This window comes from Coregonus clupeaformis, chromosome 29 (assembly GCF_020615455.1).
Source record: "Coregonus clupeaformis isolate EN_2021a chromosome 29, ASM2061545v1, whole genome shotgun sequence".
Lineage (NCBI taxonomy): Eukaryota > Metazoa > Chordata > Actinopteri > Salmoniformes > Salmonidae > Coregonus > Coregonus clupeaformis.
The window spans coordinates 54965689-54980635 of record NC_059220.1 but is presented as its reverse complement, the minus strand read 5'-3'; the positions used below and the strand labels follow the sequence as shown (position 1 = coordinate 54980635).

Below are 14947 nucleotides of genomic sequence, written 5' to 3'. Positions count from 1 at the left end.
CTTGTATATGTGTGAAATAGGACAAATGTAAGCACCCACCTAATTATTATAATACTTGTAGATACACAGGAATCCTAATGGAAATGTGTTTTTTTATATATTTTTTTCACCATTGTGAAGACCAAGAGAATCATGTGTGCTGTTTATCCATATCAGTATACCTTTCAAATAAAGTCGATTGTGATTTTACAAAATGATTTCATGTCTTTATTTGAAACACACTCTTATTTACAGGCAATGGGACGGACATAAGACTATGTACAAACCAGTGACATAAATACATTTCATTAAAACACTTAATATTATTCTCAATAAGACTACTACATAGGACAAATGTTGTACTAATATTATTGAAATTATTTTACAGAAAGGGATCCCATTGGTTCAAATGAGAAAGAAGGATCTGAGAAAGCACCAACGACCAAACAGTCTAGGGCTGAATGTACCAGGTTTATTCTTTCAGGCTTCATATACTGTTTGTTGTGGAGGGCTATGAGTACAATCAGGATTAGGGGGAAAACATTTCTAAAGTGTTTTACCATTGCTGGTGCATATAGTCCTCCTTACCATCAATGCCAAGGGCTGAGTAACTAGGCTACTGTTTAGTCTGTCTAAAATGCTTGACCTACAAAAACACCTTTTGGCGTTTAAGAAAACTTCAGACACTTGTGTTACTAATGTAACAGGCACAAAACTCAACAAGTCATTGAGTTCACAAATGTAATAAAAAAAATTGTACCCCACCGTGAGGACAAAGGTGTCTATCTTAACCAGAGAAAGGCAATACGTAAAATATTGCAAAATAAAGACAAACCTGACTGACACCATTCCCATTGCAAACCTGCAACAGTTCAAATACAAAAGCTGGGAAAAAGACAGATGTTCAAAATGAGCTAACATGTAGTCCCCTATGAATGGAGGGCATGGGCAAGACGAACAATTTTGTTCTGTTGTCAGCTGCACAGTGCACTATTGGTCAATGCGTATGTTCGTGTGTTTGGGGATGACTCTTTATTAGTTACTTCAGTTCTGTTGTTGTTCTGGAGGTGATGGGTTTGGAGGATGTAGAGCTGAGAGACCTCACCACTAGGCCATCACTGAGGTCAAGCCCTCTGCCCTCCCTCTCCTGCAGACAGAGGAGGCATGGGTGCGGCGACAACATCACACAACCACAAAGAGGCAGAATCCTCTACAATTTTCTCTCAACAAATCACTAGTACAGATCCTAAAATATACTGTTATAATGTACATCCAATTCCAAACATTCTGGGTTTTTACTCACTGCTCTGTAATCAATGAACATTTCCTTGAAGGCCATGAAGTCTGTAAAAGTAAGCAACATGTCAAAGATGTCTCCTGACACTTCGTCTTTGTGCTGCCTGAAACATAAAAAAGAGAGAGAGAAAATGTATTTTTGTGAAATGAGAAACAAATACAGTGAGGTATTTGGTTTAAAAGGGGCAATGTGCCACCTACTGCAGTGGTTCCCAACGAGGGGTGCTAGGACCCCTGGGGGTACTTGTGAAGACTCATGAGACCATAGGCTTACTGGAAGAGCAAGTTGGTGGTACAGTAACCAAAAAAGGTTGGTAACCACTTACTTAGTGGCATGTAAAATTACTCCTGAGTGGAAATGGTTTACATACTTGAGTAAATGGGTAAATGTGCTCATGTTGAAACCGGGAATTCTCTCCATCAGCTGCTGCTCAAGTTGTTTCTCCAGCAGCTCAATCTGAGGAGGTAGAAGTAAACATCAGAATATGTATGACACTTTCACATATAGTTTTTTAAGACCCTCTACCTTACTTGACAGTTGATGATGAGGGAGGCAGATGAACAGAGTATAGTGCCTTACATATTCGTTGAAGATGAGTGTATAGGTGAGTTTGTTCTCCTCTGAGTCATCAAACTCCAGGTAGTGTTTCTCCATGAAGCTCTGTTGCATGTGCTGGAAGTCGTCCTCTGAGTAGAAAATGGAGTAACATTAGCGAGCTATCCATTTAACGTTGATAAACTGAAACATGTCTAGACCACAAAAAAAAAAAATGTTTTGTCCAATTTACCCATGATGATGTCTTCAATACTCCCAATGACAGCATCAAAGGCTGCATCTGCATCTGATGAGCTGGGGAGAATAAATCAGTCAGCAACCTAACATATAAACAATGACCATTATCTTCTAAATTAACGTTACCTCATTCACTCACTTCCTCATAGACATACAGACACACGCACACATACTTTGAAACAGCAAAATTCTCCTCATCCAAATCCACCATTTCAACGATGTTTTCTCCACCACCCAGCAGATCTTTCAAAAAGACAAGACATTTTACAATACATTAGATAACGTTAGCATTTCAACATTATATCCTAGCTGAGCAATCGTTGCTATATTTCTCTGACTTTATTTTCGTATGACTTAAAATTAGTCAAGAACTCACTTCGCTCTTTAACGTCCATTCGTAATCTATTTAGTTAGCAAACTACGTGGCTGGCTGTCTGTCTGATGGATTTTCAGTAATCGCTACCAAGGCAACAGAAAAAAATGCTCCCTTCAGTAAATTCAGTCCGGTGAAGAAACAGATCCCAGTTGATTAGTTCCGGAAGTACAGTAGAGTACAGTACGGTCAGGCCATAGAATTGGAAATATAATAATTTGATAGGATCTCTATGGGCCAGGCACTCAACATCGTGTAAACTGAAATTAAGGTTAAATGTTTAAGTGCGTTTATAAGTCCTTTATTGCAAGCATGGACTGTAAATTAATTTTCCATGTTCTGTCCCATGATAATGTAGCATTCACATCATGTAATTAATTCTGACTGATGGGTTTAGTTGTGAATGTAGCTCATGATGTAGCTGGCTAAATCATGTCAATAATAATGGCATCTTTGACAAGCAACAATGTAACATTAATGTAACTGTCCAGTGAAAAGTTCATATTCTAATTTATACCCAAATAATGTTGACTCATCCTATAATCGTATTTGTAGTCAAAGCATACATTGGAGAAAAAACACAAACAGACCGTTTCAAAAACGCTTGCTGTGGGATGAGCTCCCATTAGTAGTGTTAATGACCAGGGTTGTTGGGGTACTCCCACACCATTTCAACACAGAAAAGCTGCTTTTTAAGATACTTAATTACCATTTTTTGAAAGGAAAACTATTTCACACATTGTTTTTAATTATAGGTCATATTTCATAGAAATCTGGAAACACTGGACAGTTACTTTAATACATTTATTATTACAAATATCACAATTCAGAAAACAATGATCATTCAGTAAATCACATATTTGGGACCCCTGGGGTTACTCCGTTAAAGATGTTAAGATACAATTTCACTTTAAACTTTACTTAATCTTTACTAATTCATTGTCTGGAATGGAGACAATTGGTCCTCCATATTGGCACACTGTGACCAAATGTAGTCATTCATACTAACAGAGATGTGTGATATCTTCTGACAACAACCTGGGATTCTGAATGATTTTCCACAACCACTTCATGCTATCCTGAGAATCAAAACTATCCCAATTAGCTGTGATTTGAATAATTAATTTCAATCAACTCAATTTCATTCAATTTAGTTTTAATTGTACACAAATATAATACTTTTTGAATCACAGTTATTTTGTTAATTTTGTGAACTCATTTATAACAGAATGATTATTCAATCAACTCAGAAATGCTTCAAGTAAAGGAGAGAGCGAGAGACGGAGAGTAATAGACAAATGTGTGCTCTGTTGGTATTGTATGATTGAGCAGGGAGTTAACATCATTGTGTTTTTGTTGTTGTGCCTTTACGTTAAGTCAGAAAACAAGATAATCACAGATACATTTCATTCATTTGAGCAGAGATACACAGGACACATTGACCAGAGCCTGAGGGAACATTAGGCAGATCCATGTGCAGATACTGTGTGAGTTTATGACATTAAGATTGATGATGGGATTCTGGAAATGCTGCTGCCTGCTAATCTCAAAATTGTCTTCCTGCCCTCTCACTCTCCCAGCACTTTCTTGCTCTCAGACCGGGTGTTGGGCCCATCTCCTTACAGAGAGAACGCTCCATGGAGTGCAGATGAAGAAAAGGTTACCCCTCCTTGTCCTATTCTCCCTACACTGTCTCTCTCCTGGGGGTCTTCGTCCCATCACTCCCTCCTCACATTAGGCCGAGGGTCCGATCACAAATCCTAGCACAGCCCCATTGTCCTATTGGTTGGGTTGATAACTTGGTTAAAGGTGATTGGAGGAGGGGAGGGTTGGGGAGGAGTGTTCATGTCTTGGTTTGGAGGTGATGTGTCAGGACACGTGTGAGATGAGTCTGACACGTGTCTGAATGTCCTGGCGACACAGCGGGCACGTCTCCAACTGTAAGGCACACTCCATACACATCCCACTAAGGAGACAGACACAAACAGAGACCATGTAAGGAGCTGTAACACACAAGCAAATGGCTAGATAGGTACAAGGGGTGAAACAGAGAGGGAAGTTGTTGTACCTGTGTCCGCAGGGTCTCAGCTCCGTATCGGCCATCTGGTCACAGCAGAGGGTGCAGCAGTTGTCTCTGATGCTCACCTGCTTGAGCAGGGCCAGGCGCCGGTGTCTGAGGAAAACACACAAGCACAGTCATGAAATGGTACATAGGAGTTCACATAATGTGCAGTTGTCCTGTTCAACCAGAGTGATCATTTAGAGTCTAACCATTTTGCTCAAAGCTCCATTAGCTCAGACTTACCTGGGAAGGATAATCTTCTCATCAGACGCCAGCGAGGCAAAGTCATTGAAGGTGCTGAACTTAACAGACGGGGGGTGGCGGAAAGGCTTCGCCCCAAAGTTAAACTCACATTGTTGGTAGGACATGAAACTTGCTGCTGCAAAGAAGCCAGACCTGAGAAAGAGATGAAGTAGAGGATATTGGATGTGGCAGTGAGTTACTGAAATGTACAGCATGTGAATACTTGTGTGGGTGCACTTTGTATTATGTCCAGAGAATGGAGCGAGCAGGAGTAGGGTGTGTATACTCACGTTGCTGAGGAGAACACCTGCTTCTCTGGGGGGAGCGGATGTCCATTCAGGTAGAAAAGCATCTGCTTCTTACCGAGGTCCAGTAGGAAACCAATGGCATCTCCTACAGATCAACAAGAGTGTAAGGCTTAAGCATAGGCTTGCAAGGGCCAGTAGCTCAGTAACAAATGTGTGTAAGCTGAGGTCCTGACAGACGTCTCCCATTACAGCCTGCCTCTCTGAGCTACAACATGAATCCTGTATGGAGTTTGGGTTGCACATACCCTCTTTCCAGCAGCGGTGGGAGTGTGGCTTACTGCGAGCGTTGTACCAGATTAGCTGCCTGCAGCCATCATATGCACACGAGTATTCATCATCTCCTATCCCATAGCCCTCCTGAAACACACACATTATGGCATTCAGTCTAGCATGAATAAACACTGCTTGCTGTGTGCATCAGTAAAGAATGTGAGCACTTACATGGTTGAGGAACTTGCTATCCTTGGTGGCCCAGCCAATCTGCATGACCCCTGAGGTGACCACAGTGACCTCATAGTACCACACGCCTGAGTCCACACAGAAGGTACAGCGGACACTCTCGAAGGAGGACGCATCGCAGCGCGCCTTGGGAGGGGAGAAAAGGGCAGATCTGTTATCTCTATGGAACACAAGTATGATACCCATCAGTATATACTCTGTTTCTTAGGTACACCACCCCGTTCACGAAAATTGATTGCTCCTACAGACAGTGAGTCACTTGGCTTTGGCTTGCTATATAAAGCAGGCAGACAGGCAACGAGGCATTCAGTTACTGTTCGATTGAACGTTAGAATGGGCAAAACGAGTGACCTAAGCAACTGAGCGTGGCGTGTTATGATCGTCAGTGCCTGGCGCGCCGGATCTAGTATCTCAGAAACGGCCGGCCTTCTGGACTTTTCACACACAACACACAACAGCGTCTAGGGTTTCCGATAATGGTGCGACAAACAAATAACATCCAGTCAGCAGCAGTCCTATGGGCGAAAACAGCTCGATGTGAGATCAAAGGAGAATGGCAAGAATCGTGCAAGCTAACAGGTGGGCCACAAACAGGCAAATAACAGCGCAGTACAACAGTGGTGTGCAGAACGGCATCTCGGAACGCACAACTCGTTGATCCTTGTCACGGATGGGCTATTGCAGCAGACGACCACACCGGGTTCCACTCCTATCAGCTAAAAACAAGAAGAAGCGGCTCCAGTGGACTCATGATCACAAACACTGGACAATTGAGGAGTGTAAAACATCGCCTGGTCCGATGAATCCCGGTTCCTGTTGCGTCATGCTGATAGCAGAGTCAGGATTTGGAGTAAGCAGCATGAGTCCATGGCCCCATCCTGCCTGGTGTCAACGGTACTGGCTGGTGGCGATGGTGTGGGGAATGTTTTCCTGGCACACGTTAGGTCCCTAGATACCAATCGAGCAACATTTGAACGCCACACCTTGAAGAATCCATGCCCCGAAGAATTCAAGCTGTTCTGGAGGCAAAGGGGGGTCCGACCTGGTACTAGATTGGTGTACCTAATAACTGGCCAGTGTAATGCTGGTATTTCCCGTGACTGGAACATATAGTATAATAATTCCTTATGTGTGCAACACAGTGTCCCTATATAAGTTGAGTTTGGATCATTCTAGTTACAAGACCACCTCTCTCCACTGCTCTGTTAGGCTTGTTACATAGTAGGGCTGGGACGATACCAGTATCACTATATGTTTTCCATGGCAAAAATGAAAACAAGACACAGACATCACTCTTTGGTCCTTTAAAACCTGCTGTATGTAAAATATTGTGTGCTATAGCTTGGACAATAAATACATGTGACTCTGAATGACAACATAATCATGTTAGTTTCCAACATTAGGGAGGTTTTCCTAAATAAGTTAAATCCGCTTCAGGTTTTGTTTCCTTGCCACAATACTAACGAGTATTGCAATATTGGTATTGTCCCGGCCCTATTACATAGACGCCCCTCACCTCGAGTCCACTGGGAGAGATCTTAAGATACTCGCTGACGTCGTTGCTGTTCAGCATGGCATTGATGTTGCTCAGGTTCACCTTCTCATAGGTGAACTGACGACCATCTTTCAGGACTGAGGAGAGGGAATGGTATAAGTCAGTCTCACACAGACACACAACGCAACAGTGTGAAAAGTCTCCTCTGTCTCCTAAATCACTCAACCAAACTCAAGCATATTCTGAAGGCACATCACACCCTGCAAGGAGCTTAAAGCCTCTTCACACAAGGAACTGCTGCTATAGCCAAGAGCACTGTCTGTTGTGTGGGGAAATCTGGATGAGAACTGTCCTCACTAACATGATGTAGTCTACTACTCACAGAGGTTATCCAGGCTCCATTGGGAACAGAAGCCGACCTGGCGCTTCAGGTAGTCTGTGTGGTCAGCCCACGATTCCAGAATCCCCAGCCGGTCACTTATACACGACTCTGACACCGTTAGCTTGTTCTCACCTGCAACAGTGAAATATGACAGTTACTAGTCCGCTTCATGGCCAATGTACAGGAGATGGGGACAAACTTACTGGTCTGTGAGAACTTCTCCAAGGCTATGAGGGCAAAGAGCATAACAGTAGGATGGGCCTCAGAACTCTGGGAACAGAGATTGACAGATAAATTAGACAAGTCTCGTCTTCATTCTACAGAAAAACGACATGCAACCCAAGTACATGACTATTGACAGTGCAGCTTGTAACAGAATTAATGATATTCTAGATCCGTGTGATCTCTCACCAGGCTCTCCAGCAGGTACTCCAGGGTTCCAGGGCTCAGGAGTCCAATGCTCGCTGGACCTGAGATATGAGACATGTGGAGTGGGCGTTAGGAGGAGAAACAATGCTCAGGGCCACAGTAAAAGCACAGGATTGCACCAAGATTACCTCAGATCTTCCAGAGAAAGAAAAGGTGTAGTTCACAGTTTGGGTTGTAAACAAACAGACATTGGTTAGTAGAGGCAACCCCTGTTGGGTATGTCAGACAGACTGTGAGTCGTTTCACCCTGACCACCCTCTCCCCAGCCTAGTGCTGCAGGCTCAGCAGAGCTGTCAGAACAAAGGCAGAGCACTTTGGCCATGTCATGACAGGCCAACTCAAACCTGCAGGATCATCACTTTCAGTTCACACTGACCACTTGATATGCTAAAAACTGGTTGAGCAGCTAGGGTCAAATAACCTGGAGCATGCGAGAGCATTTTCATATGCACACTGTAGATTCTGTGAGTTCATGAGTGTGTCTGTGTGTAAGAGAATGAGGGAGATCAGGTTGCATTCACACTCACCAGCCAGTTTCTCAGCCAGGCAGCCCAGTACAGCTGTAGTGTTGCGGTGCTTAGAAGGGATGACGGCATCCTGGCGGGCCACAGTGGAACTCAGGCTCAGCATCCCGGACAGCTTCTGTAGAGCGTCCTAACAAAGGGAAACAAGCACTGTTATGAAAGCCCAACACAGAAAAACCTTTACATCGTCAATGTTCCAATCTACTTAATACCCACTTTTTCTGTAGGCATATATCTCATAAAATGGGTAAAGCAACAGGCTACACTGACTATATGATAAACAAGAACACTGAATCCCTCTCAATACACAGTAAAAATTCTGAGCCAAGACTGTGGGTTTTTCTTTTTCAAAAGAAGAATCTTTAAGAGACAAAGAAAACAGTGATGACTCAAAGCAGAGAAAGAAACTAAAAGTTGGCCTCCAGTGGAAAAACACTGTACTTTACAATAAGATTGGCGTGTTGTGATCAGCTGCTCTCAAGGAGTGCGTAGGAGTGGATAGTCATGCTTTGGGAATTTGCGCTTTGAATTTGAGTTCTGTGTAGGCATTAGACAAGGAAGATAGATCGTAGAGGCATTACAGGTAGGGCCCTATAAAATCAGTTTAATATTTTCCCGATTCCATTTAGTTTTTCCCCAAATTCAGTTTTCTCCTTTCTGTTTTTCCCTGTTTTTTTCAGGTTTCCGCCCTCAAAATCACACTTTGTTTATAGAAAAACTAAATTGAATGTTCTAAGTCCACAAGAATGAATAAACCACATCAGTATTTACCCTTTAAATCAACTGCGCACCAGCCAGAGACCGTCGTTTGGTCAGCGATGTTTCTGTAGCGCTCATGTGAATGCAGTGGGTGCACCCGTTAACTTTCCTTCGCAAGTGGCTGAAACGCTCTCACCGGAGAAAGCATCCGAGTGAGCAAAACAGCGCCCCTCTATCTTACTATACACTGAATGTACAAAACATTACACATGCTCTTTCCATGACATAGACTGACCAGGTGAATCCAGGTGAAAGCTATGATCCCTTATTGATGTCACCTGTTAAATAAACTTCAATCAGTGTAGATGAAGGGAAGGAGATGGGTTAAAGAAGGATTTTTAAGCCTTGAGACAATTGATACATGGATTATGTATGTGTGCCATTCAGAGGGTGAATGGGCAAGACAAAATATTTAAGTGTCTTTGAACGGGGTATGCTAGTAGGTGCCAGGCGCACCGGTTTGAGTGTGTCAAGAACTGCAGCGCTGCTGGGTTTTTAACGCCCAACAGTTTCCCGTGTGTATCAAGAATGGTCCACCACCCAAAGGATATCCAGCCAACTTGACACAACTGTGGGAAGCATTGGAGTCAACATGGGCCAGCATCCCCGTGGAACGTTTGACACCTTGTAGAGTCTATACCCCGACGAATTGAGGCTGTTATGAGGGCAAAAAGGGGTGCAACTCATTATTAGGAAGGTGTTCCTAATGTTTTGTACACTCAGTGTATGTAGCTCATGTATCTGACGCATTGCCATACTCTTTTTGGCCAGACAGCATCAGACTTGGGCTACACATACATGTCCTCTGCCTCGACGACAATGGCAGCATTGTCAGTATTTTTACTAAAGAAATGCGTATTGTATCCACCTAGAGTCTAAGGGCCCGGGGCTGGGTTTCTACTAAGCTAACCTTGTCGAAAACCAGGCTTCCCTAATACGGGGAAGTCTGGGGAAGTTCATGGCAGAAAAATAGCTAAATAGGGGTGGAGACCTGGTATAAATCAGTGACACCTCACAACATGTCAAACCAATCAAATGCCTTGCGTGGGTGGAGCTCCAATAGTGCTCACTAGATTAGTATCGTAGGTGCAACAGTGCGTGACGATTATTTTTACAGTCTATTGTAAGGATAATCGCTGATTAAAATCCCATCAAAATATGTTGATGTATGTCAACTGTGTATAAAGGACACCTCACAAAACAGAAGGGAAAAAAATCCTCCAGGTTTTCAGAAAATGTCTGCAATGTTGCAAACTACCATACGGAACAACTCTGCAAAATTTGTCCTTCCTGATCTGAAAACAGTGCTGAACATAACATGTAGCACCAACAGGCCCGTGGGGGGAGGGTTCTTGAAATGTAACATCCAATCAAAATCCTGCCACTTGGAGCCAGCGGACCATTCAAACCGTTTTTTCAATTCAAAATCCTCCAGACCTCCAAGGGAGGCGTGACAGCGACATCATTTTTAGGTATGGCATTGCCAAAGTGAGACTACTACTAAGCTAACATATGGATTTTTTTAAAGATGGTCATACATTTACATTTACATTTTAGTCATTTAGCAGACGCTCTTATCCAGAGCGACTTACAGGAGCAATTAGGGTTAAGTGCCTTGCTCAAGGGCACATCGACAGATTTTTCACCTAGTTGGCTCGGGGATTAGAACCAGCGACCTTTCGGTTACTGGCACAATGCTCTTAACCACTAAGCTACCTGCCGCCCATACCAAGGATAATTTATGTATTTGATTTGGAATTTTAGGACCCCTGTATATTATCTTTCCATAGAGGGGGCTTATTAATTTGTAGGCCAAACCGTTTCCGTGAGAAGACAGATTTCAAGATGTCTCCTGGTCTGACAAACACCGCTGTAGCACTGCCACCTTCCACCGCGGATTCTGAAAATAGACATCGGCTGATGCGGTGGATAGAGACGCGGCCCATGCAAAAAAACATCTCTACCTTAACATGGGGATTTTTAAAAATTATTTATTATGCCTCGAGCAGAGCTTGGAGGGGCCTCAAGCGGATAAATTATTTAATTTTTATCCCCAGCTCATGAGGCCCCTTGATGATGTGAGGCCTGAGGCAATTGCCTATTCTGCCTACTGGTAAGTCCGCCCCAGTACGGTTGTCATTACATTAGCATCATCGCTAATGGCTACACAGAATGGTAGACAAACACACACACACATACAGGGGCATTCCTGTGAAGTTGCCTCTTCAGAAAGTTTTCGGAAAATATGAATTACTGATGTATTTTATTGATGTCTTATGATAATCTTGGGCAAGTTAATGCATTTTCTAATAACTTGAATACATTTAGTTGATTTCCTACATTTCAATACATTTTTGAATATTGTTGAAATCCTTTTTAATGTCTGGATTTTGTCCACGTTCTCCGGAACGCAGATTTTATAGGGCCCTAGAGACCCAGATGGTAACTAGTACTTACTTTTGTGGGCAGTGGGCACTCGTCAAGCAGCAGGGTGATCACAGCTGGTCCCAACGGGTCGTCCAGTGGTATCACCCGAATCAGAGACTGGACCACCTCCAACCAGCCATCATCTTAGGATAGCACAGGGGATGGGGCAGGGGAGGGAGTGGAGGTGAGCAAAACTGGTAATTAACAGCCCCATTGCTCCTTGTAGTTGTCACACTTGATGCAGATATGCGGTCTGTGAGGTTGTGTCTAAGCATGTCTGCTTGGGGGCTTTCTTGTGCATCATCACTCAACTGACCAGAAACCAAAACTAATTTACTGTTGAATTCTATTGAAAGTGAGGAATTGTTTGGGGTTTCTCTTCCTCCTGGCCATCCTTAATTCAAAAGAATTGACACATTTCTAACTTTTCCCTGTGATCCGACTATGCAACCTACTGTATATTTCCTTCTGTGGCAACAGCAGCACATACGGCAGATGTATTTTACAGATATCCACAACATCATTGTGTAACAACATTAGAAAAGTTGAAATGCGGTGTTGAATAAAATACTTGTGACCCTTTATATCCCACCACCAGCTATCCCATTCCTATCCTACTAACCCACTCCTATCCCTGATAACAGGCCCTGGAATAACTCCATTCTTCCCTTTCCATAGCAGAGAGTCAACACCTGACTGCCCTGCCCCAAACCTACAACTCTCTCAACCATCAAAGGAATAGATGCACATATAAATAAAGTAAACAGCACACAGTCGTGGCAATGAGAGGGGACGAGACAGGCTGGCGGGCAGGATACAGTAGTTAAGACCCAGTCAGGCCCTGCTAAATCCACCTCTTAGATACCAGCCAAAGAAAGGCTCAGACCTGCCACTCACTAGCATAATGCTCTGGAACCATGGGTCTGGTTCTCAAAATGAATAGCCTTAACGGGGAATAGTAAAAGGTTACAAACAAGGCTCAGTAATGTAGAATGAACACATTCTAGCTGAAGGATCAGATGAGATTGACTAATAGGCAGGCACAAAGGCATTTCATTATGGCCTGATCTCAGGGACTGACTGGGAAGCCTGCATTAGTATCATTATGTTGGCTAGAAGAGCCTTGAACAACCTTAAGATCCACTAGTCATGGATATCTGTCGGTTACAGCTGACAAGAGGACTCACTAATTACTTCATTTAACACAGAGGAGATAAAGCAACAGAGGACAGAGTTCCTCTTACTGTTCTCATACTGAAGAAAATGGCAGTATCTTTCTTGAGAAATCTAGTCTGAAATCCATGTATTACATCATCATTGCTCATATACAGTACCATAAGTACATCTGTCTTACCCGTTTCTGCCATCTCATGCAGCGTGATCATGGAGTAGGGGGGCTCTTGGTCACTGAAAAAAAACAAAATGTGATGGTGAACAAAGAATCTTGTGACAATGAAGTTCAAGCATTGGTAAGTATTTTGCTCTAAGCAGTTACGAAATTTAGATGACAAGTCGGAGGCAGAGAGAGTGGAGCAGTGTGATGGATGGGCGTGCGACTGTTGTCGTTTTGTCTGTGAGCGAGACTGGTCCACCGGCCTCCCTCACCCTGCCTGTAAATCTGACCACTGACAGCAGTCAAACTGATCCCTGGGGAACTGATCCTGGATAACCCCAGAGGAGAATCTGTCTTCAACTCCATCATCAAATCAAATCTTATTGGCTGCATACACATATTTTGTGGCTGTTATCACAGGTGCAATGCTTATGTTTTTAGCTCCAACAGTGCAGTAATACCTAACAATACACACAAATACCAAAAATAAAAAGAAATTAAGAAATATCAGTCTGGAAAATAAATATATATAAATAATGGTGTGAATAGACAGTATGGACAGTATATGAATAGAAAGGTGTGTACAGCAGTAGTTATATAGGATGAGCCTTGACTAATCTCGTTTGTCCAGAAGTAAAATTATTGCGACATTTTGTAATTTCCTTTTTTCCTTCTGGGGGGGAATGGCATGAACAATTGTGATTACTTTTGTGCAAAGAAAGGAGGCGACGTCTCCTCCCTGCAAACGGAAACTCTAAGCCAAACCCCTCTCTTCCGCTAATTTCACCCGTGTTTATCATGGGGAATAATTTTTTGTGGAAGCTGTTTATCATCCGCACATGAGCTTGAAAATTACTGCACCAGTTTAAGTACTGCCTTCGCCCAATCCTGATTCATCCAAATAATCAATGAGGAAAACCCCAAACCAGGAACTACTGCTGCTCGTAATTTAATCTGTCCACGAGAGATTAAGCCTTGACTAGAACGTATATATAAATTATATACACTGAACAAAAATATAAACGCAACATGTAAAGTGCTGGTCCCGTGTTTCATGAGCTGAAATAAAATTGGAATAAAATAAAATAAAACTCAGCAAATTGGATGTAGTCTATCACAGTGCCATCCGTTTTGTCTCCAAAGCACCATACGCTACCCACCACTGTGACCTGTACGCTCTTGTTGGCTGGTCCTCACTACATGTTTGTCGTCAAACCCACTGGCTCCAGGCCATCTATAAATCACTGCTAGGCAAATCCCCGCCTTATCTTAGCTCATTGGTCACCATAGCAGCACCCACCCGTAGTCTGCGCTCCAGCAGGTATATCTCACTGGTCATTCCCAAAGCCAACACCTCCTTTGGCCGCCATTCCTTCCAGTTCTCTGCTGCCAATGACTGGAACGAATTGCAAAAATCTCTGAAGCTGGAGACTCTTATCTCCCTCACTAACTTTAAGCATCAGTTGTCAGAGCACCTTACCGATCACTGCACCTGTACACAGCCCATCTGAAATTAGCCCACCCAACTACCTCATCCCTATATTGTTATTTATTTTGCTCTTTTGCACCCCAGTATCTCTATTTGCACATAATCTCTTGCACATCTAGCATTCCAGTGTTAATACTATTGTAATTATTTTGCACTATAGGCTATTTATTGCCTTACCTCCATAACTTGCTACATTTGCACACACTGTATATATATTTTCTGTTGTATTTTTGACTTTATGTTTTTTACCCCATATGTAACTCTGTGTTGTTTTTAATCGCACTGCTTTGCTTTATCTTGGCCAGGTCGCAGTTGTAAATGAGAACTTGTTCTCAACTGGCTTACCTGGTTAAATAAAGGTGAAAAAAAAAAAAAAAATAAAAGATCCCAGATATTTTCCATATGCACAGAAAGCTTATTTCTTTCAAATGTTGTGCACAAATTTGTTTACATCCCTTTTAGTGAGCATTTTCTCCTTTGTCAAGATAATCCATCCACCTGACAGGTGTGGCATATCAAGAAGCATGATCATTACACAGATGCACCTTGTGCTGGGGACAATAAAAGGCCACTAAAATGTGCAATTTTGTCACACA

General features: G+C 42.8%; 2 protein-coding genes across 2 annotated transcripts in view; both read right to left on the bottom strand.

The window, feature by feature from the left end:
• Window positions 1-194: 194 nt before the first annotated feature.
• LOC121577277 (ADP-ribosylation factor-like 2 binding protein) lies at window positions 195-2555 on the bottom strand. The gene is made up of 7 exons (XM_041891040.2): window positions 2445-2555; window positions 2242-2311; window positions 2064-2125; window positions 1856-1962; window positions 1647-1732; window positions 1283-1379; window positions 195-1126 (listed from the first exon to the last, which is right to left on the bottom strand). Exons 1-7 carry the CDS (start codon window positions 2461-2463, stop codon window positions 1019-1021), a joined length of 549 nt encoding a protein of 182 aa, XP_041746974.1. The 5' UTR covers window positions 2464-2555; the 3' UTR covers window positions 195-1018.
• Window positions 2556-3226: 671 nt separating this feature from the next.
• The window catches only part of LOC121576662 (RING finger and SPRY domain-containing protein 1), a 14836-nt gene continuing 3115 nt past the window's right edge, over window positions 3227-14947 (bottom strand). Inside the window, exons 3-15 of the mRNA XM_041889998.2 lie at window positions 12884-12936; window positions 11560-11672; window positions 8347-8473; window positions 7802-7860; window positions 7594-7660; window positions 7391-7522; window positions 7030-7145; window positions 5496-5639; window positions 5300-5411; window positions 5037-5139; window positions 4747-4899; window positions 4510-4614; window positions 3227-4407 (exon numbers count right to left, since the gene is read on the bottom strand). Of these exons, the coding sequence (XP_041745932.2) occupies window positions 4311-4407; window positions 4510-4614; window positions 4747-4899; window positions 5037-5139; window positions 5300-5411; window positions 5496-5639; window positions 7030-7145; window positions 7391-7522; window positions 7594-7660; window positions 7802-7860; window positions 8347-8473; window positions 11560-11672; window positions 12884-12936 (1381 nt within the window). The 3' untranslated portion in view covers window positions 3227-4310. The remainder of the gene's footprint in view (window positions 4408-4509; window positions 4615-4746; window positions 4900-5036; window positions 5140-5299; window positions 5412-5495; window positions 5640-7029; window positions 7146-7390; window positions 7523-7593; window positions 7661-7801; window positions 7861-8346; window positions 8474-11559; window positions 11673-12883; window positions 12937-14947) is intronic.

Bases quoted from the DNA above. Each gene is read 5' to 3' on its own strand.
- LOC121577277 (XM_041891040.2), bottom strand. The intron at 1,380-1,646 runs GTATGTAAACCA...TTTATGTTTCAG, and splicing joins ACATTTACCCATTTACTCAA to GCAGCACAAAGACGAAGTGT. The intron at 1,127-1,282 runs GTGAGTAAAAAC...CTCTGTCTGCAG, and splicing joins TGTTCATTGATTACAGAGCA to GAGAGGGAGGGCAGAGGGCT.